The sequence below is a fragment of the Elgaria multicarinata genome, chromosome 8 (assembly GCF_023053635.1).
Source record: "Elgaria multicarinata webbii isolate HBS135686 ecotype San Diego chromosome 8, rElgMul1.1.pri, whole genome shotgun sequence".
In the NCBI taxonomy this organism is placed as follows: Eukaryota; Metazoa; Chordata; class Lepidosauria; order Squamata; family Anguidae; genus Elgaria; species Elgaria multicarinata.
In genome coordinates this window covers 52,813,317-52,835,545 of record NC_086178.1, presented here as the reverse complement: position 1 = coordinate 52,835,545, position 22,229 = coordinate 52,813,317, and the positions used below count along the sequence as shown (strand labels likewise).

The following is a 22,229-nucleotide window of genomic DNA, read 5'->3' as shown; positions in this document are numbered from 1 at the left end:
GCGTTCCTTGGTCCATACAAATGGCCAACGTTGCTCTGCCTTTTCAGAGTGCTGCCTACCACTTGTCAAAAATCGAGGGCTGAGCTGACTGAGTCAACATGCTTCCCAGACCAATTGCTGTAGTGAATTTTATCACTTGAGGTGAGAGATTTTAGCAGAGTTTCACACACTGCTGTTTAAAATCCAGAGTTGTTACCATCACCAGGGCCAGCATCAAGGTTAGGCATGGTTGGGCACCATACCCCAGCAGCGGCCTACTGGTGAGCCACCTGGAGTTGCTCCTCCTCTTCACCATGGCAACCTAGTTCGTCTGCCTCTCACTCTGGCCCAGACAATGGCAGTGGTGAAAAGGAGAAGCAGCAGGTGTTGCTGCCTTCTTGCTCACTGGCTTTCTGCCTGTCAAACAAGCAAGCGGTTGAAATCTTGGGAAAGTCGATGGGGAACAATAGCAGCTGGTGACAATGGTGGTGAGAAGGTAGACTCACTCCGGAAGAGGGCCCATTGCAGGTGACTTGCCCATGGGGCTTTGAAAACCTGGAGTCAGTCACCCTGCTGGAGCTTTATATCCAGGAAGGAAGAGGCAGGTAGAGAGGTACACATCAATAATGGTATGGATCAGAATGCAGGTAGACTTTCTAATTTCACTGTCCCCCGCCCCACCTTCCCCAAATATAGCATCCAAGGGCCAAAGCAAGGCTCATTGATCAGCATGAGCTTCTTTCTAATGAGTCTGGGCAAACATGTGTTGTTGTTTTAAAAAAAAAACACTTTCACGAAACAGAATAGGACATAAAATGAGGCCTTCCAAAATTAAATACAAGATATCATGCTCCCCCATCCCCAGCCACCAATGCTACAGAAACTAAAAGCCAAATGTCCATTTTATTTTAGCTGTAGCAATCAGGCCCTTCCATGGTGAGGTTGGGTGTATGCCTTTGAGCACATGCATGATGTTAATGTGACGTTTAAATAATGCATGTACTTGAATCACATTTGAATGGTGATGCAAACGTCTTTTTGCCAGAAAGTTGCAGAAGCTTCTCAATCTATATCCCATCGCCGCCACAAAGCCCACTTGTGAAATCATGAAACATGACGTTTTCAAAACATTTTTATCAGAAAAAGTAACAGGCGAAGTGACCCTGATCCCAGGTGGTTCGAGGGACTGGCTGACCTGTGAGGTTTGGGGAATACAACTGATAAAGGACCTTGCTAGAAGCACAGAGGAAGGAGGGAGCTTGGACAAAAGTATATTAGTGGGGGGAAACGTTTTATTGATTTCAGGAAGCAGAAAACTTTCGCAGAGTGATGACAATCAAGGCCACAATCACAGATGTTCCCAGCAAAGCAGCAATCACTATGGCGCCGATCGCTCCAGGACCCAGAGAGCCTGCAGTTGAGAAGAGAAGAAAAAGAGAGACTCAGGAGAAGAGAAAATGTACGCAGGAGACACACACTAGCGGTTGTATCCATTTAAGTCCTTCCACAGGTAGAAATGGTGAGAGGGGGTGATCCCCCCCCCACAGCCCCCTCATATCCAAAATCTTCTCCAGAAGGTTGGGGACCCTCTGGATCTAATATGGGTGGACGCAGGGGGAGGAGAAAGTCCATTGTATGACATTGGATTACACCATATGTTCCAGCATATACTTCTGCTTAAAAATGCAGCCCCAGGAGGATAATATCACTGAACTGTACTGGATCAGCCTAAGTAACGCTGTGTCTAAAACCCTTCTGTCACAATCTCTAAGCCAGTGGTTGATGTCTATATTTAGCAGGTAGACTAATCTAGGTCAGAGCATAAGGATAAGGACCCACCCTTTATGGTCTTGCTGACATCATACGTACTCATAGTTGCTTATTGAGGTAGAAAGCTCCATCCTAGCATGGTGCACTGACGTTCCTGGGGGGAAATGATTGCAGGAAACCCAGGGAGTAGTGATAGCTCCATTGTGTCATTCTTTACATTGCCAAGATAAATATAATATTGGTTGGAAGGAGGAATGATCAATAACTCCCAATCTAAACCAGAAGCTGTAAGGATTTTCAAGAATTTATGTAGCAGAGCACTGAGATATTCAAACTGTTCTCACAACATGACAGCTCACTATCAGATGTTTAACCCATGGTGAGGCTGCAGCGCATGCAGGGAGTGTGCCACCATTTTGAATAAGTAACCCCTGCTCAAGGATTGTTGTGTCGTGTGAACCTGGCAAGAGGGTTAAACAAGCCCCGCAACCTCCACGCTCTGCTTTAGGGTTATACGAGGGTTGTTTAGCACTCACATAACCTATGCTTGCTGGGTTCACATGACACCATAACCCCCAAGTGGGCTTTGCATATGCAACATGGCTTGTCGTGGGCCAAGTATGTCTTCTAAACCTGATCGATTTTTGTTGCTGTTCTTTTTACATGTCAAACATTTTCTTCTGAAAACCCTGATATTCCAAGTCAAATAAAGTAGTTAACACATCTTTTTGAGCAACAAGAGATAGTGGCCTGGTTTGCATAGTTTAGCATTATGTGCATGTGCCTCAGGCTTATGTGATTCTCTCTCCAACATGGCCATGAGAAGGAGATAGAAAGCTTTTGCTTCTATTTTCAATTAAGCATGTTTACTTGTTATCTCCGACCGAGACATACTCCGGTTAATATTAACTATGTTTACAAAAACAAGTCAACCTCAAACCATGGTTAATTATCTTCGCTTGTTTCCCTAAACTGTAGTTAACACTAAGCACAGTTTGTGTTTGGACATAGTGACCTGATTTACATCATCACAGCAGCCCCCTGTCGCTTATTTAAGCCACGATGGGTTATGGGGCCAAACTGCCAATTCAAGTCTCGTGCTGCAACTTCTCATGCTGTCTGAACCCAGTAAGGGTGGCTTGCTAGGATGGTTAGCAAACCACCCAACCCTACAACAGGCCATGGGTTCTGGTGATTTGTTCACCACCCCAAGTCACCCTGATTGGGTTTGGACTACATGAGAAGCCACACCTGGCAGGGCTAATTATGTAAATTGGGCCGGTACGCAACCAGCACATACAGGATCATTAACAAGCTACCATGCCTTATTAAACACCCTTGTTTCAATTACTGGGTTAACACAACATGGTAACTCACATTCAAGGATTGAGTGTAGGTTGAATGTGGACTGTTGAACCATGGGTTATAGTTGAACCATGGGTTATCATGTTGTCTGAACCCAGCCATGGTAACAGACCATGCTTTGTTAACCACAAATAAATTCACAACCCAACAACAAATCACGGGGTCTCTTCATGGGTTGTGTGTGGGTCAGTCATAGTTTGTTAGTGCAGCTGGGTTCAGACAACACCATAACCCATGGTTCAACAACAAGCCAACCTTAACCCATACTCACCCTCTGAATGTGGGTTATCATGTTGTGTGAAACCAGAGTAACCATGGATAGTTGAAAACTGAAATGAATTATTCCAGTCACCTCACAGCTGTGCTAGAGGAGGTTAAATTATGGCTAAGTGTTATGTGGGAGTGTCACCATATATTTGCCACCATATAGAAATAGGCAACTGTCCATTGTACAATTGGAATGTCCAGTTCTGGGAATCTCTAGCTCCATGGTTAAGAAACAGAACTGATTACTTATGGTTGTTTATATAGCACTCCTATATTCTGTGGTCTTTCTCTAAGGGATAGGTCTTTTATTATTTCTGTTTACAGGTGAGAGCAACTTGCCCAAGACCACCCTGGGATTGAGCTGTGGGCTAAGATGTGAGTTTAGATCTCCTAGATCTAAGTCTTCTCTCAGTTGTAGTAACCTGAGCATCAGAATGCCCAGGAGAGGGAACAGGGCTAGCAGTACAGTGAGAAAGTCCATATGATTCAAAGCTAGACCCCATGTTTTGCCAGGAATTCTCTGATAAATACACTTAACATAAGGACTCATGCGGCCCAGATAATACTTCAGAGAAAATCTGGGAAACCCTCACAACATTTAGTGGGTTCCCCATTTTGGGGGTGCAGGTATGTTTGGGCCCACCCATTTTTGGTTTTGGCCCTACCCACTTTGGCCAAAAGTGTATTGACCAAATACCACCAATTTGGCCAACACATAGTTGGTATGGAGTCCCACCCACTTCTCCCAAAGGAATTCAGGCATCAGAGTGAAAAATGGTTCTCCACCCTACATGAGTAGGAGTTGATAGGATGCCGATATAACCATCCCAATAGAGCAAACTGCTGTGACCTCACATACAAGAAAAATAAAGCCCTGCTGCTAAGCTCTATCGCCAAGCACACGCACCATTCCCACTTTCCAGCTGGTGGAGGTGGGTTGTGTCCTCTGGTTCATAATCAGAAGTATACGGTGGTAATCCTGCAGAATCTGAGAAGCGGGCAGCGGTGGAGGTTTCTAAGGGCCCTCCACCTGATGGCAGCTCCGGTGGATCATTCCACAGTGTTGGCAAGGGTCCTTGGGGATATTCTGCCGGAGCAAGAAAAATAAATAAAAAGCCCAGTTAGTATTTTGACTATCCCAATCAATGCCTCTAAGAAGGATGTGCAGGGGGAGGGGACTCATTACGTCTTCTGGCCTCATTCAGCAATGCTCCAAGTGCACATCTTACAATAGGCAGCTGAACAAACAGGACAGACTGTGAAGCATAGAAAAGGTTGCCCTCTGCTGGATAAAGTCTTAAGAACTGTTCCATTGTCCCATAGTTTTGAGTTTGTTATCTCCAGCAGCACCCTAAAGATGCTGTCAAAAAATCATCTTTTTAAAGTTCACCTGTCCATCTCTCTTCTTTCTGTTCTACGGACAGTTTTGTCCTTTGCTACTTGCACGCAGTCACTGATGGCTGTTCACATGATTTCATTCACCTTCTACTGGTTTTAAAACAACAATTCACTTTATGTTTGCAAAGAAAAAGCACATTTTTTTTGGCAAAGAGTGATAATGTTGAGAGAAATGCACAGATCTGCCCTTTATATATGTTTTTAGGTTGCGGAAAGAGGACAAAAGAATGTATGTATTTGTGATACATTAATTAGGATGAGCATTTCCACGTCACCAAAAAGAGAGGAAATACATCACCAAACAGGACAAAAGTTATCTATTTGCATACAATTTGCACAGTGCTAATTTATAGAGAGAGAGCTGAAAATTTAGAAATAAAGACTATAATTTAAATAGAAGCACAATATCTCATCATAGTGATGAAGGCTGAGTGGGTGACCTGGTGCCTGCTGAGTCTGTCATCCAGGTGCTCACGGTTAATAGGCAACTTTGAAGGCTCCTGTCTGATAGTTCTTGGACTGGGCAGACCTTCAAGTAGAGGACTCCTTCAAACAAAGTGCCACAGCCACCCTAAGACTAATGACAGTAAAAATAGAAGTAGATCACGTAAAAGAGGATAGAGAAACAAACGCACAGTAATGACTACCAAAACAGCTTCCTTGGAATTGGGTGGAAAGGAGTAGTTGAGTTGGGTGTCATCAGCGTACTGAGGCACCGCACCCCAAAACTCCAGGCAACCTCTTCCAACAGTTTCATGTATATGTTAAACAGCGTGGGGGACAAAACAGAACCCTGAGGGACTCCACAGGTCAACGGCCAAGGAGTTGAACGGGAGTCTCCCAGCACCATCTTCTAGGTCTGTCCCTCCAGGAAAGAATGGAGCCACTGTAAAACAGTGCCTTCAAGTCCCATCCCAGCAAGGCAGTCATGGTCGATGGTATCAAATGCCTCTGAGAGGTCCAGCAGAAACAACAGGGACACACAGCCCCTGTCCAGTTCCCAGCATACGTCACCAAGGCAACCAAAGCTGTTTCTGTCCCATAACCGGGTCTGTTGCTAGACTGAAATGGATCTAGATAATCCATCTCATCCAGGAATCCCTGGAGCTGGGAGGCCACCACACACTCCAATACCTTGCCCAAAACCCTAATATTGGAGACTGGCCAGCAATTGTCTAATACATTGGGGCTGAAGGAGGGCTTTTTCAACATAGGTCGCACTACTGCCTCCTTCATGCAGGGTGGAACCCTGCCTTGGCAGAGGGAGGCATTAACTACTCCACTTACCCACTCAACCAATCCCCATCTGGCTTCTTGTATGAGCCAGGAAGGGCAAGGATCTATTACACATATGGTGGCTCTCACCTCTCCAAGGATCCTGTCCACATCATTTCCCCCAATTAATGCCCTGCTCTGCTCATATAATGCCTCTGTGGTTCAGGCTTGTCTGTTCTTTGCCTTGCACAGCTCCTAAGAGAGCCATTGGAAGCAGAGGTGATGGTGACACTCCTCTGATTTCTAGCCATCCTGCTTTTCCACATGTGGCCGCATTCCCTGCTTTGTCTCTCTGGAGGACTTGAGGAACCCGATCGTCTCTCTCCATGCAAAGGCCTATGTGTCATCTGAAGTCCACTCTGGTGGCTTTTGCTTGTCAGACTGAACATACAAGATGATCCATTTTTATTTGACCTGTCCTCTCAAGGCCTCTGCCTGCTGGCTGAGTTTGAAACAGCTTGCAGTGACTTAAACAACCGGTTAGCTCAAGAAGAGGACAGGCAGTGAGAACAGTTGTAGGATTAACAGAGCCTTTGCATTGGCAATCGCTTCCCTGCCCACAATGTTAGCGTCTCACTCCCACAGCAGATGTTCACTGCCAGGACAGTAGGCAGGACGCACAGCCCTGGAACAGGAGCAGACAGGAACTCAGGTCCTCCCCTGACTGGGCCCCTATGATGCCTTCTCAGGTGAGATTCCAAGAAAATTGCTTTTGCTTTGATGTTGCCATTCATGTCCTGTTTTTTCCCTTAAGCGGGCTCTGGAGGGACTAAAAAAGACTTTTCTGTTTATATGTGGCTGGACCCAGAAGGCAGCAATCAATGCTCATCTTGTTCAGGCGGAATGAAGCAGAGGCCCTGGCAAGAACTGGAGACATTCTGCAGGGCCCTGTTGAAACCGCTGGAAATGTCACACTGGGATGAAAATTGGAACAGAGCATCCAAAGCTATCTAATCACCTAAGATGACCATCTGACCTAAAGAAAAATGAAAGGGAGGCCCAAAGCTTGCCAGTTAACCAAGCAAGAACATATAGAAGGTGGCGGTTTATTGTCATTGTTGTTTCTATTATTAAAATGCACTGTAAAAGAAAAAATGGCCAGGGATCAGAGTAAAGCGCGGTTAACTTGTTGAACTGTGGGCTATTGTGTTGTCTGAACACAGAACATTTTCTGCAGAGTGGCTTGTTAACCATGCAGTGTGGCTGGGTTTTTTTTGAACGAGCCACCTTGAGAACCCATAGTTTGTTGTTGGGTTGTTCAGGGTGTTTAACAAGCCACACTGCATGGTTAACAAACCACCCAAGCTCTGTTCAGACAACACAACAACTCAACCCGTAGAAAACATTCTGCGTTCAGACAACACACTATCCCTCAGTTCAACGAACACTTCACGATTCAAAACAACCCACACTCAGTCACTGAGTGTGGGTTAGTGTGTTGTGTGAACAGCCCCTAAGTCTCACCACAAGCCCACAGATGAAAAGCCAATCACTGCTAGAGTACTATGTATGGAGACACAGCTTCAGTCCACAGCATGGCTTAAACAATCTAAAGTAGCAAGGCTAACCGGTTAGCATCAGTAGCAGAGTTACATGGATCACTGCCCTAGCTCAATATAAAGGCAGCTCCTCATTTAGACAGAACTGTTTGGTGCAGCACAGCGCATACTCAAAGCATGCCATTTGCACTCACTTGTATCTTTCTGAAATTGCACCTGTAGTCCACCTTGTTGACTAGGATAATTTTTGCACCACTGAGTAGAAATAACTACACAGAACTGTGGTCAGCAGCTAGCGGCACTTTGGCCAAATCAACGCTTACTAGCTGGCCTGCAAACTGATGTTGCCCCACCCTCTTATTGACAACAGCTCACAGCCTGATTATGGAAAACTGTTGTGCACAGAGGATAGTCTGCTCACAACATATGAAAATATCCAGCTATAGGACCTCATAGACAAGCCCTCTTCATATTTCCCCTCACAATTAGTATTAAGGTAACTGTACCAAAGGGCAAAGTATTGCACAAAGCCTGCGACAATTCTAAACCAGGGGTGCAAGAAGCTCGCCACTTAGACGGCATGCAGCCTGCTAGACGCCCCCTGTTTATGCCTCCACAGGACTGGCTGGGGTTATCTGCCTGCTAGCATTAGCAAGGGAATCTCCTCCTTGTCGCCAATCTGATCAGCAATAAGGAAGGACTTCCCTTGCTAGTGCCAGCAATCAGGGAAACCTGCATGTAGGGAAGCCTTTCCTTTGGATCTGTTCAGATGATCAGCAGGGGAAACAACACATCATTAGTTGTTTCCCCTGACCCCTTGCCGGTTGCGTGGCTGGGATTACGTGAATTACCTGCACTGTGTCATCCAAACCTGGTGCATGGTGTGGTCATAGTTCATTTTCAACCACTCTACAACCCTGACTGGACGCTGTGGGTTGTAGGGTGGGTGAAAATGAACTGTACTTGCACTGCATTCAGACAACATGGTAACCTGCAATGTGCCACGGTAACAACTGACACTGTATTGTTTCCCCTGCTGATCATCTGAAGCTGGGCTCTCTGTCCAAACTCTGACGAGAGATTAGAGGTAAGAAAGGGATCCCATTTGTAGAGAAATCGCAGGATGAGAGGGTTTCTGATGAGAGATCTGAGATAAAGAAAGGATTCCCTAATCCCTGATGAGATTAGAGATCAGCTCCTTTCCACTAGCAAGGGAATCCCCCAGCATGCGTGTTTGTGTGTGCGAGCACACTTCTGTGCCTGTGTATGCACCACCTGATGCAGCCCCCTGGCACCACCTGATGTAGCCTTCAGAGCCAAAAAGGTTGTGCACCCTTGCTCTAAACAATACTTCTCACACTAGTTAATGACATTCTCCCACTTCTGTTCCAAAATGTCTTCTAATTTTGGTCTTAAGGTGCTCTGTATCCTCAATATTTGGAAAGCAGGTGTCACTTTTGTCAGACCTTTGAAGCATGTCTGGAATGCTTCCAAAGTAACCACTAAGGCAAAGATGCTGAAATACCGAGACTGTGTTTTTAGGATCCTGCAATATGTTGGCGAGAGAGGGACCACTTCTGGTTCTCACGATAAGACATTTAGCTTCCACTGTTGCTGTTCCAGCATGCCACATCTTTGACAACCAGATGGCAAGGTAAGATATACACATTATTGCCCAGGCTGCCCTAGCTCTTCACAGAGATGTCTGTGCCGGTCCTTTTGGTGAAGCAGTGAATGCTAAGGGACTCACAGGGCACCCAAACCTCCAATATGAGGATGTCTGTAAGACATGACATAGGAGACTGACATCAGTAAGTGAAGGAAGCTGGCTAATAACAGGAATATCTGCCATCACAGATGCTGGACAGGCATGCTCTAAACAGAGTATAAGTTAGGAAACAGAGCATTGGCCATCATCTTTCCATTTTGGATTCCAGATGTGACATACATGGGCATGTCCTGACAATCCCCAATAGGTATCTTCAGTCCCCAGCAGAAATAGTTATTCAACCATCCAAATTATTCCTAAGGTTGCTTGTTATAAGGCCAGACCATTTCCATACCAGGCTCCATCACACCTACTTTTCTCCTCTGGTTTGTCTCCATGATTTGTAGCTCCATTTCATTAGCGAGTCAAGCTAATGGCCCCTTTCAAGTGGGTTTGTGGTATCATGCTATACCAATGAAACCTCCTTTTCACTTGTCTGCTCTTCCATTCCACCCCTTCTCCTTCTGCCTCCAGTTCATTGGTTGTAACATTGTGATTGGCGTGGGCTCCTTCCCCACCTCACTCTGGCTTTGTTGTCTAGCAATTTACCGATTTAAAGTTTGATCGGCTGGGCTCCGTTTCTGCGGGCAATGAGAGTGGGGTTGGAGCAGTAAAAGTCCATTCAGCTGACTCAGCACAAGTCTGTTGGTTCAACAAGGTGCTGGAGAAGGAGAACTGCCCCGCCCTCCCCTTTCATTAGCAAGCTCTCCCTTCAAAGCACACGCCCCCAACAAAGGAAATAGCGAGAGAATGGCACTACACGGGGGCTGAAGGGTGATTTAATTCCATTTTGGGGAAATAATCCAGACTTTCCCAGTTCTAGGAAAACACGAAATAAGGAAGGGAAAAGGTAGGGTGTCTGCAGGACAGGCACAACGTCATCTGAGTTCTGTGCTGCAAAACTGCAAACCAGGCATGATGAGAGTGCAATAAAACATTGGTGTGATGGAGCTCATCGTTATTTGCATTCATTCTCCTTAAGTAGGGAATTTGGTTGTAAAACCTTCTCTGCTTTCATAGGGTTATTTCTAATTGGCTGCATCCAATGTAAGTCTGACTTAAGTCCCATTTATTTCCATAGGTCCACTCTAAGCAAGACTAAGATTGGATACAACCCATAAAAAACTTTTTAAAAACTTCTGACATGCCATCACTTGTAAAATCTATGCTGTATAAAATGTAACACTGACTTTAAGGATCATCTTATCTAAGGGATTCAATATGAACATGACTTATACATTCTTGTAACTTGGTAAAATTAAAATTTGAGTTGAACGATATTGATAATTTAGAAGAATGCACTGTACTTGCACAGTAATGAATATATTGGCACCATTTTTGTAGTGCAGGAATCTATTTCTTTCATCATCATCATCATCATCATCATCATCATCATCATCTTTATTTGCAGTCAATTGACCAGATACAATTTGGATACAACATTCTGTGTTTTTTTAAAACACAAAATTACTATTCTACTCTACTTAGAGCGTCATCGGATGTGGGGGAAATTGCAGTTCCCTACCGTTGCTTCTCCACCCCTGCTCCTGTCCCGTGATACTTCCTCTTTCTACAGGGAGAAGAGGAAGTAAACATTGACCATGTGGCCCATTCAGGGGCTGCTTTTATTGTGCTGCTTTTTCTGCACACAGCAGGAAATAGTGGCACATTCCATTTCAAAAAATTTTAAAAACTCAGTTTAAAAGTGGTCCATTTTGTGATGGAAAACAGGCAAGAAGGAGCAGGAGGCATGCAGCAGGAGGCAGATGTTGTCATCTAAAGTAGGGTGACTCTATGGAAAGGAGGACAGGGCTCCTGTATCTTTAACAGTTGCATTGAAAGGGGAATTTCAGCAGGTGTCCTTTGTATGCATGCAGAACCTGGTGAAATTCCCTCTTCATCACAACAGTTAAAGCTGCAGGAGCCCTGCCCTCTTTTGTATCTGGTCACTCTCGTATAGCTAGTCATCTAAAGGATGCACGAACATCCATAAGTGGACAGTAGCGAGCATGCAGTAAAGCGCTCATCTGATGATTGTCTTAGAGAGCAATCCTATGCCCCCTAGATAGTGTCTGGGGGAGGGCCATAGGATATTTCTGATCCCTGGATCCGAGGGTCCGATTTCCCCGCTCCCTTTGCAGTTAGTGGCAGGTGCCTCTGAGCTTACAAGTTTAAGATTGGAGGGGAGGGGAGAGTAGCATTCCGGTGGGTGGGGAGGGGACATGGGAAGAGGGGTAAGGAGCAATATCCAGCCTTCCCCAGCTTCCATCCCTCCCCCTCCCCAATGTCTCAGCTAAGCAGATGAAATCACCTGTCTAGCTGAAATACGGGGTGGGGTGTGGAGCTGTGCTGTTCCCACTCTGCATAGGATTCTTGTCAGCCTGCAAGTTTGGAGGCTGATGGGAATCCCGCAGCAGATGACTACCTAGGCTTCTCTTCAAAGCTTCAAGAAGAGATTCTGTGCCTTCCTAAGTAGCTTAGGGGGCAATCCTATGCATTTTTAGACAAAAACAGGTCCTATGAGCTCCCAGTATTCTCCAGCCAGCATGGAGTTTTTCTGTTTCAATGTGCATAGGATGGCACCTTTATTTCATTGTTGATCTGCTCTTCATTCTTCTCATGTTTATGAAATTCGGGGTGAGGATGGGACATGAAGAGGTACGTACAAAAACAATCTTGCATGTCTTATTTATTTGTACTTACACTTTAACAGTTATGTACTACATTACTGCCGGGAGCACTCCAAGCAATTACAGCAAATTAATCCTGCTCTAAAAATGTAACACTTCAAATCATCCCAACAAATATTGAACTACAACAAACTGATAACAGTGTGAAACACTGCTCTTTAGCTCTCCGCCAAATAAAGCAAGTTTCAACAATCTTGGGGGTTGTATATTTGTTCTGGGACCCCCAAGGTGGTGCTGCATCGGATGGAGTGAGGCAAACACAGCCCTTTGGCTGTCGAACCTCACTCCATCCTTGATGCGGAGGTGTGGCTGGGTGGATGGTGACTGCTGATTGGTCGCCATCCACCTGGGCAGAGAACAGGCCCAGACACCTCTGCAGTTTCTTAGCTGCCGCCACCCCAACACAGCAAAAGTGCACTCTAGGAACCCCCCTGGTAAGATATGGACCTCAAATACCGAATATGGGTTTTCTATGGTGATCTCTCGTAGCTTCATCTAACACTACTTCAGTGACAAACAATAACTCAAATTCAGTGCCTGTTCACGAGCTCTGTGGTCAGTCTGTTCTCTTCAGCAGGGGTGGGCAACTTGTGTCCTTGCAAATGTTTGGGACTATAACTCCCATCATCCCTCCCTACTGGCTATGCTGTCTAGGGCTGATGGGAGTTGTAAGTCAAAACATCTGGAGCGCCACAAGTTTCCCACCCCTGAGCTAGAGCAAAAATCCTGACCAGGAGATGGAGATGCTAGTCAAGGTGTCCCTGCTGCCAATTCCATCCAGCAGGGACTTCTACTTGCTCAAGAGAGAAAGGCTAGAGTGGAAGCCTAAGACAAGCTGGAAGTAATTTACTCACTGAGAGCAAATAACAAGGAGCTTGGCAGACCACTGCTCCAGTTACCCTGTGGTAAATAGGTACACACATATGCAGGGAGGTAAAAAGTGTGGGACTAGGTCATTTTTTTTGTACAATTGGCTTGACTTTCTATCATTCAGCAAATGGCAACTGCCTCTGCTTCTGGCCTGAGGAGAGAGAAGCCACAGCCTGAGAGAGCTCAGTGGAAAGGCTTTGTTTGGATAAAACTTGTAAGTTTGTTTGGAAGGCAGGGTCTGGGTGAATCTCTAGGCTGCAGTCCACCAACTTTGAAACATGGTGGCAGCGGTGGCTAAGAGGTCCATCACACCAGCGTTTTAACACACTTTCGACATGCCTGGTGTCCAGTTCTGCAGCACAGCACTCACATGATGTTGTACCCATCATGCTGTGATCACACGGTGATCGTGCCATTTCCCCCTCCTCTTCCATTTTATTTTTGTGCAGGGAAAGTCTGGTTCTTTTTGCTATGCGCAATAACATCGCTGTTCCATTCCCATGTAATATCCTTTTGATGCTATTTTGGATCGTCCCAATTTTTCTGCTGGGGGGTTGTCTGTGGAAGGGTGGGTGTGTAGGGCAGCATTGCTGACGAAAGCAGAGGTTGGGGTGGTTCTCCAGCGTGCCATTTCATTTTCCTTTCCTCATCATTCTCCCTGGGAATGCCTGCTGGATCATTGGTACGGAGTTTGCTGAGTCGGTCCATCATACTTTCGGACCTCCAACTCAGTTTATAAGGATCCCAGGGAAAGCATTGTGTGTTCTTTTTTACCCCGCCCCCATCTCCCTTCTAAGTTTTACAGTGCAACAATACTTCGTTGAAACGAGGATAGGTAGACCAGTCTGTGGAGATGCAAGGGGTTGACTTTCCCTAATCTCTTAATCGTTACACCATTTCAGCCTACCAGAATTGCATTCAATTGTATTTGCGCAGAAATTAAACAAAAAACAAAAAACATGGGAAAATAAGCATTAGGATGGGAAGGAACCCAAGTCTCACATCCATCTCAAAGTCCCTCCCAGACACAACAACCAATGAACTGCAAGGGAAAGGAGAAGGGAGGAGGCAGGGCAGTATGTTAGTGAGCTTGCACAAGTGAAAGGATGCATGCGTTGAAATAGCACTGAAATAGCACAACAACACACACACATGAAAGTGATCAGCACTTGATGCGCTGTCAAATCGGATGCGAATAGGGGAAAAACATGATGTGATGGAGCTCTAAATCCTAGACAGAAGAAGAAGAACGAACTCTGAGGAGAGACAGAAAGAGAAAGAAAATGGAGGACCTGAAGCCATCAAGCACATTAAATCTGCAAGCTCAGAACTTAGCCCAGTCCAAAAATAGAAAACCTGGAAAGAGGAGCTTAATCTTTTTGTGGACATTGCAATGGCAGATAAAGAGGAGTCTGTTAAAATGAAACTGTTTTTATATTTGATTGGAGAAATGGGGAAGAAATAAGTGAGACACTGTGTGCAAACATTCTCCAGGCACAGTGTACTTTGGCTACAATAATAGTGTTTTGATGCTTGCTGCAACCCCAGAAAGGATGAATCAGTGGAAAGATACAGCTTTTACATGCAGAATCAAGCAATAAGAGAAGGCATTGTTGAATATTGCACCAGTTTAAAGATGTTAGTAGCCAGTTAGAATTTTGGACATATCAAAGGTTTCTTAATAAGGGACCAGATAGTGTGTGGAATACAGGACGCTTGCGTGTGAGAGATTGCTGAGGGAAGCAAACTTCAGAATTGCTGGATTCAGCCTGAGTGATTTGTGCTTCTTGGGGGGAATCAGAAAGTAGACAATGGCAACACCTAGTGATTCTGGCCTGAGGAGAGAGAAGCCAGAGCCTAAGAGTGCTCAGTGGAAGGGCTTTGTTGGCAAATTTGTTTGGAAAGCAGAATCTGTGTGAGTCTGCGGGGTACAGTCCACTGACTTCGAAACACTGAGTTGTTGCTACTCTGCTGCCAAACCCCACGGTATCACTGGCGTGGGGTGGCGGCAAGTAATTTAGATGAATGGAGGCAACACAGGATTTCCAGCGGCCATTAGGCTCACTGGGCCTGCCCCCTGCCACCCAGGTGGACAGCAACCCATCAGGGCTTGCCATCTGCCCAGCCACGCCTCCACTGCAACTCCTGAGCTAGGATAGATGGTGAACGTGCCATACTCACCTCACTCTGGAGCAAAAAGTTGGGGTGAGTCCCTGACTTTTTCTCTCCAAGGGGCAGACAGCCCCCTGGTATGCTTCCAGACCCAGGGCTCCTAACACTACCAATCAGAAGGCATCATGGAGTTATTCCATCTTTTTCTCCTTAACGGATTTTCTGCCATAAGAAAAAAAGATGGAAGAAGTGCAGGGAAAATTCAGGCAAGTTACAAATGGAAGAGGCTGATGTCTGGACCCCTTGTACAATTCCATGAATGAGGCAGGCCATGGCACTACAAAAACCTTGTCTAGACTGGAAGCATCCTAACCTTGTGTCTCTGGCCCTAAAAAAGGCGATATTCTCTCTCCATCATCCTCTCCCCTGAGGTGATACCTGAAATGTTGTAATTGGCTCTTATAAGCACAGAACAGAAGAGTTGAAAATGCACCTAAACCTAAGAAAATACTTTTTAATGGAACAGTTTTTAGAAGAAAATCCATCAAAAGATGATATTTCCAGCCCAAAATGCATACAGAAAATATGTTATTTTCCATGAAATTCAAATATAAAGGAGCTATTGGTTTATCTTTCAGATATTCTGAACAGGAACTGGTGTTTAATGAGAGCAGTTATATTATTCCTTTAATCTGGAACTAATTGCAGGCCTCAACCACTGACAAAGCCTTTAACTGGGTTAGCGCTACCTTGTACATGTGTGCTGTAATTAGTTTTTAATTTTTTATTTGTAATCCTGTTTTTGATGTAATCTCTGTATAAAAATACCTCTGTATATAAAGCCACATTGTTCCTATTGCAGAAACCATCTTACAGAACAACCCTGTATGGATTTCAGCTGGGCTTACTCCCAGGTAAGCCAGTATACAACTGTAGCCTCAGTTTGATTGTATCCTAGAAAAGTGGATGACATAAGAACTGAGTAAGGAGTGATGGAGACAGTATTAGCTTTGCGTAGCATTTTTTTTAGGATCTGAGACTACACCTCAGAAATGGATTTGTAATATCTTTCACTGTGTTTACTTGCCTGAATATTTTAATGACGGGTCTATGTAAGGGGAGAAATTCTTTCAGATAACCTGCTCCGAAGTTGTTTTGGGCTTTATATGTCAATAATAATATCTTGAAATTTACAATTGGCCTGTATGCTAGTCTGTAACTTAGCTTAATAATATAGTTTAGCCTACCGGGTAAAGAAATAGGGTGTGGTCCCATGGACTTTTATTCTGATCTTACTTGCATAGATAGGAACGGAGGGCACAATACTCTGCACATGTTCAAGCCCACTTATTTTGATGCAGAACTGAGCTATCACCTTTCAAGCTAATTGTGGGGCTACATCTGTTAGCTTGGCTCATATGATGTGCTGGAATAAGCAATTGCCTTCTCTTGCCTTCCTCTGCATCAGAAAGTGGGTTATTCAAATACTGGTTCATTCTTTGCCTGATGTTTGTGTGTAGTGTGGCTGTGAAGAAATACCTGCACAAGCTCTTGATTCAGTTACTTCCATTTCTGTTTGCAGGAAGACTGAGGTCTTTGATGCCGAACTGATTCCACATGAATATTGGGAGGCGAAGGTGATGAAGGGCCAAGCTGTTGGTTGGGGCTTAGCTTCTAAAGTCTTAAAACATCATTAGTGCTTTGGGGCTGAGACCAATATCTCCTTGCTCACTTTTTTTTTGTGGGGGGGGGGAGTTTCTGCCGTGTAAAGCCAGAGGCGTTGACCCCAAAAAGCAGGGACCTGAAGTGCTCTCAAAGGCCAAGAGTGGGCTGTCCGAACTCAGGTAGCCACAACGGGCATGTGGCCAGTGTGTGAATGAAAGACACCCTTCTTCAGAGGCACAAAGGGAAGCCTGTGATGGTGCAAGCTCAAGCGTGGGTCTGCACAGAGCACCATGGATGGGCTGAATGCTAAATAAACTTGTTTACAAAAAGGCCAGGACTATGTATACCTCTAGGCATACAGGGGACTGGCTGTACCACCCTTTCATCACTTTGTTGAGAATTGGAAAGGCTTTTTCTTCTTGACAAGTATGTTGAAAGGCAACCCCTCCCCCCACCAAACACACACACATATGCCAGAGCACGAGAGTAAAAAATCACATACATTGCACTTTCAGATTTTGCTGCTTTGATCTGTTTATGCTACACAGATAAAACTGCAACCATTTAATAGTATCTGTTGTATATTTCGATCTTGCAAACTGCTCTGGAAGGTGGTATACAATGCATCACCATAATAAAATTTACTCTTGGGTTTCATCTGCTTCTTCTGTTTCCTATTTTTAGTCTATCTATGTCCTAAGGCAGCGCAAGCAAGGATTATAGGCAAATCTCAATGGTCTATTGCATTGAGTATTGTACCTGGATTCAAATCTCAGGCGAGACGCTAATTCACAGGGTTGCATGTTTCAGTGGCATGTCTGCATTAGTTGAAAGACCCAGGGGCCAAGTTTGTAAATGCATGTCCAACACACCATAAATGCAGTATTCAAGTGAAGTGTAAATGAGCCGTCATAGAAATTCAATATTACTCCAAACACAAAACTTTTCCAACTAAGTCAGCTCATATATTCATCTATGAGTTAAGGGCTGATTAATGCTGTGATGAAAACGCATGTACAAACTAACCTATTAGGTCCTATCCTGAGAGGCTCACTGCTGGATGCAAACCTAAATAAATAAATTCTATTTTTATAACCAAAGGGACATTGCTCAAATAAACTTTTAAAGATAGTTGTGCTACTACTGTAGTTCCAGAGAATGAGAAATGCCATGTGGCAGTACCAAATGATGCCATTTCAATTGTTTTGCTAACTTCAAATATGGACGACTGATTCAATTAACACATTGCAACACAAACTGGAGAGAAAATGATCGAACTATACCGTTTTATCATATATGGATCCCCTCTATCCACTATGTCAGCTGTTATTATATGGTGCATACGTTCGCATGGGTACATGTATGCATGTATCTATATCTATAAAGTCCCTTCATAGTCTCATAAGTGGATGATTTTTTGTGTTGCCTCTGAAAGTGAAAAGCCTTCACGTTGATAAATATTTAAGAGGTAACTTTCTGTAGGCAGTTTTCTTTTGTAAAACGGTGCAGATGTCGTTTCATCATCCTAAAGTAGTGAGACTTTGGGGTTCCTCTTTTGATCTCCTGAACAAAAATGGATACCATGTCTGCCATGTTGCTTACCAGCAAAATGGGCAAGGACTGTGTTAATGCAAAATACTAAAGACAGATGTTGAAACATATGTGCAACACATGGTAAGAAATTTAGCAGCTTAATATCTCTGGCACTTCGTTTGAATCCAAATTTAAGATAGAATGGACACATTAATAATTGCTTATTAGCATGATTTGGAAACCTCCTCACTATACCATCCACATTTATATTTCTAACTGAAATAACTTTCCCCGCAAACTCTGGTGCCTTCCAGATGTTTTGACTACATCCCCATAATCTGACCATTAGCCATGTGGCTGGGGTTTATAGTTGCTGTAGTCCAAAACATCTGGAGGGCATCAGATTACGCGCGCGCGCAGAGAGAGAGAGAGAGGGAAGTGTAAATCAGCACAACAGCAAAGCAACAAGGAGGCCCTGGATCCACTATAGATGCAGTCAGTCTGAAATTAAAATATACAAGGAAGCTAGATGGGCTAACAAAAGAATAATATCAAAATATATTTAGAGCTAAACATTTAACATTACAGCTGCAGATGAAGGTGGAAGCTGAAACGCTGAGCTCTAAATATATTTTGAAATTACTCTGCTGTTAGTCTATCATATATATTTGTGCATGTTTGTAGGACTGTACTCTAAGAGCCTTGAAACCACATTAGTAGTAGTAACTGTAGAAAAATCCTTCTCCAATAACTACAAGGAACAGCAAGGGCTCAAGACAGGAGTGATAGCTGAGTGGTAGTATAAATACTTACCTCTTGCAAGATCCAAGCCATGGCGCAATCCATTTAAAGGATCTCAAGTACCAGGGTTAGAAAATATGTCTTTGCCTGAAAACTTGGAATCTTGGAGAGCTAAGGCCAGATGGAGGCCGGGGGGGGGGGGGGGGGGGGAGAAAGAAGACAAAAAGGGCTTCCCATTGTTTTCCACATGTGGCCATTTATTTTATTCAATCATCACACAAGTAGTTTGCCCAAAGCAAAGGTGAAGTCTCGGTATCCCAAGTTCTGTCAATGCGTTAGGTCAAACTTTCAGTCGAATTTAGTTGCCATTGAAAACAGGGTGATAAGTTAGTTAAGACTCAAGTCCCATTGATTTCACGTGGGAAAGCGCTTTCCTCTGCATTGCTCCCAAACTCTGGAATGCACTTCCCTTGGAATTGAGACTGGCCCCAAACTCTCTGTGTTTAGGAAAGAGGTCGACACATCTTTTTAACTTTGTTTTTTAAGTTGCTATGATTTTGAGGCTTTTTTAAAAAATATATTTTACTATGTTTGCATTTGATTTCTCTCTCTCAACTTATTGTAAACCACCTTGGTTGACTTCAGAAAAGCAATATAGAAATACAATCAATCAAAACGATGTTCACCTAACTTAAGTCTGATTTTTTAAGAAGGGGGAATGCAGTGTTAGGTTGTTTTTAAACTTACACTTTTTAATAATATTTCTTCTTAAATGTTATCCAAATGCTGAATGCCACTACTATTTGTAACTTCCCATCCCCAGCATTGTGAAAATGGACATAAACTGACATAATCCAAAGGGAATCCACTAGTACTGTGCATATACTATGTGCTTTAAATGATGGCTCAAAGAAAAATGAATCTTCTGCTAATCAAGGGAAGGGACAAGGAACTAGGAATGACAATGAATCCCTGCCTCTGGACCGCTGTATGGGGGTGTTCACACAACATGCTAACCCACACTAAGTGGTTGAGTGTGGGTGTGGGTTGTTGTTGAATCGTGGGTTAGCGTGCTGTATGAAACCAGGACATTTTCTGGAGAGTGGTTTGTTAATCACCCTGAACAACCCAACAACAAACCATGGGTTCTTAAGGTGGCTTGTTTGGGGAAAAAATGAGCAACATTTTATAGCTGAGTGTGGGTTAGCATATTGTGCGTACCCAAGTCCATATCTTACTCAGCCACCTCCCTAGTTTTTGAGTTTTCACTAGGCATTACTCAGGCAATAAAGACTAGAAACTTGCTTTAAAAAAACCACACAAAATAGTAAAAACATGATTCCCAAGATGCTGAATTCTATAACCAATATCCAATTCCATACTTGTACAGTGTTAAGGGTGGAATTACAAAATGCACATAGTGCTGCCAATGATTGAAACAGGAGTCCCGTCCTCCCCCCAAACAGCAACTTCTTCATTAAGGCTTCAAAGCATCATTGTGTTTCCATCTGAACACAAACTCACAGAAACAATCTCTACAATCTACACTCCTAAAGATACAACTCTAGATGTTTCTGGCTAACTTTTCCCTCTTATAAACCTCACTTGCTCAGGACTAGCTATCAATATATCAACTGGATTCCACTGTTGGGACTGGAAAAGAAATGCAGAATTTTGGGGCTGGGCAACAAACAGGAGAAGTAAAGATACAAATGGTTGGATGACCTGGGCTGCAATGATGGCCGGAGAGAAGGAATTCAACTTACCAGTTTTTACAAATGGGACCAGGACTCCAGATAGTGTCAGCAAGATGAGACGAAGGACTTTGGTGTGGGGCATTGCCTCCTTCAGGAAGTGAGATGCCTTTGAGAATGCTCAAACTCTCTGAAGCCTTAATGAGCAAGCAGCTTTCTGAGGCTAAATGAAAACCTTGTTCAGTCAGCTCTCAAGTCTCTTCACATGTGTATACACATATGCGCGCACACACACACTCACAGAAATGCAAACACTCTGCAGTCTTGTTCACATATACTGATTCGGGCAGACCTATCTCCTCATGCCAGTTGGCAGCTCCACCCTTTCAATTTTGTCTTTACTTGCCCACCCCTCCAATTCAATCATTGGCCCTCCAGAGCAATGCACACACCTTCTGGCAGTTAGCTGCAAAACCCAACGGGCGCCAAGGACCGCACCAGTTTTCTAACAACTGGAGCACACATCTAACGTTGCCCCATGTTAAGGACAGTGGTGAATAACAGCATTCATTAAAAATGCTAAACCCAAAGTAGGCATATATTTGGATAGGCTGCACCGTATATCCTGTGAGTGTGCAGAGGCCACCTCCAGAGCAACATATAATTGGGGGACAGTGATGACCACAAAACCTTTAGGGTTATCATTGTCAGACGTGCCTGACTGAACATAAACACCCTATCAATACAGACTGAATAGAGAACAACAGATATTCACATATTCACTGCATTTCATCAAATCCCAGTTTATTAACTGTCCTCTGATAAATAGATTTAAATTACGGGCATATGGTATGTTATATATATATCACCTTCCTCTTTGCTCAGAGATGATGGAAAACAGCACCAAATGTGTTCTTTGAGCAGAGAATTTGAAAGAATAATATACACAGAGAGGGGCTGATTTGAATGTTTCAGAGATTTTCAGTGCCTTAAGAAACATATCTCAACGTTCAAACACATTTCCTTCTAAGTAAGTGCCACTGATTTCTTACTGAATAAACACTTAAAATAAGAGGGGAGGGGTAGATTTCCAGACAAATCACTTCAGGGTGAATATTGCCAGTGCCCAATGCATCAAGTAAAATTTTCCAGTTCGGTTGGGCACGTTGAAATTCTTAGAAGCAATGAGCTAGTCTTAAAGTTTACATTCAAAACGCAACATAAACATCTTTGCTCAGCCAGTTTTACTGGAAATATAACACGTTATTCAAATAATTTCCTCTGCTGGTTCACTTGATAGTGAGCTTTCATTTTTGAAAAGTTGGAAAAAAGACTGTGAAACCATAACCATTTTAAGAACCAATCCCCTACCATGCTGCAACTTTTTTAAAAAAAAGTGTGGAATGGTTCTCCACTGCAGCTTAAGAGGCACCACCATAGATGGTAAATGACAAGTTAGCACTTATTCCATGATTTCTCTCTACTATGAACCCATTGATTTCTTTGATAAAGTTCCATCTTGTTCTCTCAGGTTGGTTGCCAGCCACTTCTGAAGTAACAGTATTGATCTGTTAGAACCTAATTGTGTTGTTTGTTTAATAAC

At 43.8% G+C, this 22,229-nt stretch overlaps 1 protein-coding gene across 1 annotated transcript; it reads right to left on the bottom strand.

Annotated features, from left to right (window-relative positions):
* Positions 1–1,222: 1,222 nt before the first annotated feature.
* Positions 1,223–20,972, bottom strand: SNORC (secondary ossification center associated regulator of chondrocyte maturation). The gene is made up of 3 exons (XM_063131541.1): positions 20,699–20,972; positions 4,289–4,468; positions 1,223–1,390 (listed from the first exon to the last, which is right to left on the bottom strand). The coding sequence occupies exons 1-3, from the start codon at positions 20,769–20,771 to the stop codon at positions 1,281–1,283; spliced, it is 363 nt and encodes a 120-aa protein (XP_062987611.1). The 5' UTR covers positions 20,772–20,972; the 3' UTR covers positions 1,223–1,280.
* Between the last annotated feature and the right edge of the window lie 1,257 nt (positions 20,973–22,229).

Bases quoted from the DNA above. Each gene is read 5' to 3' on its own strand.
- SNORC (XM_063131541.1), bottom strand. From the start codon at position 20,771: ATGCCCCACACCAAAGTCCTTCGTCTCATCTTGCTGACACTATCTGGA. The intron at 4,469-20,698 runs GTAAGTTGAATT...TTGCTCCGGCAG, and splicing joins GGTCCCATTTGTAAAAACTG to AATATCCCCAAGGACCCTTG. The intron at 1,391-4,288 runs GTGCGTGTGCTT...TCTCAACTGCAG, and splicing joins CCAGCTGGAAAGTGGGAATG to GCTCTCTGGGTCCTGGAGCG.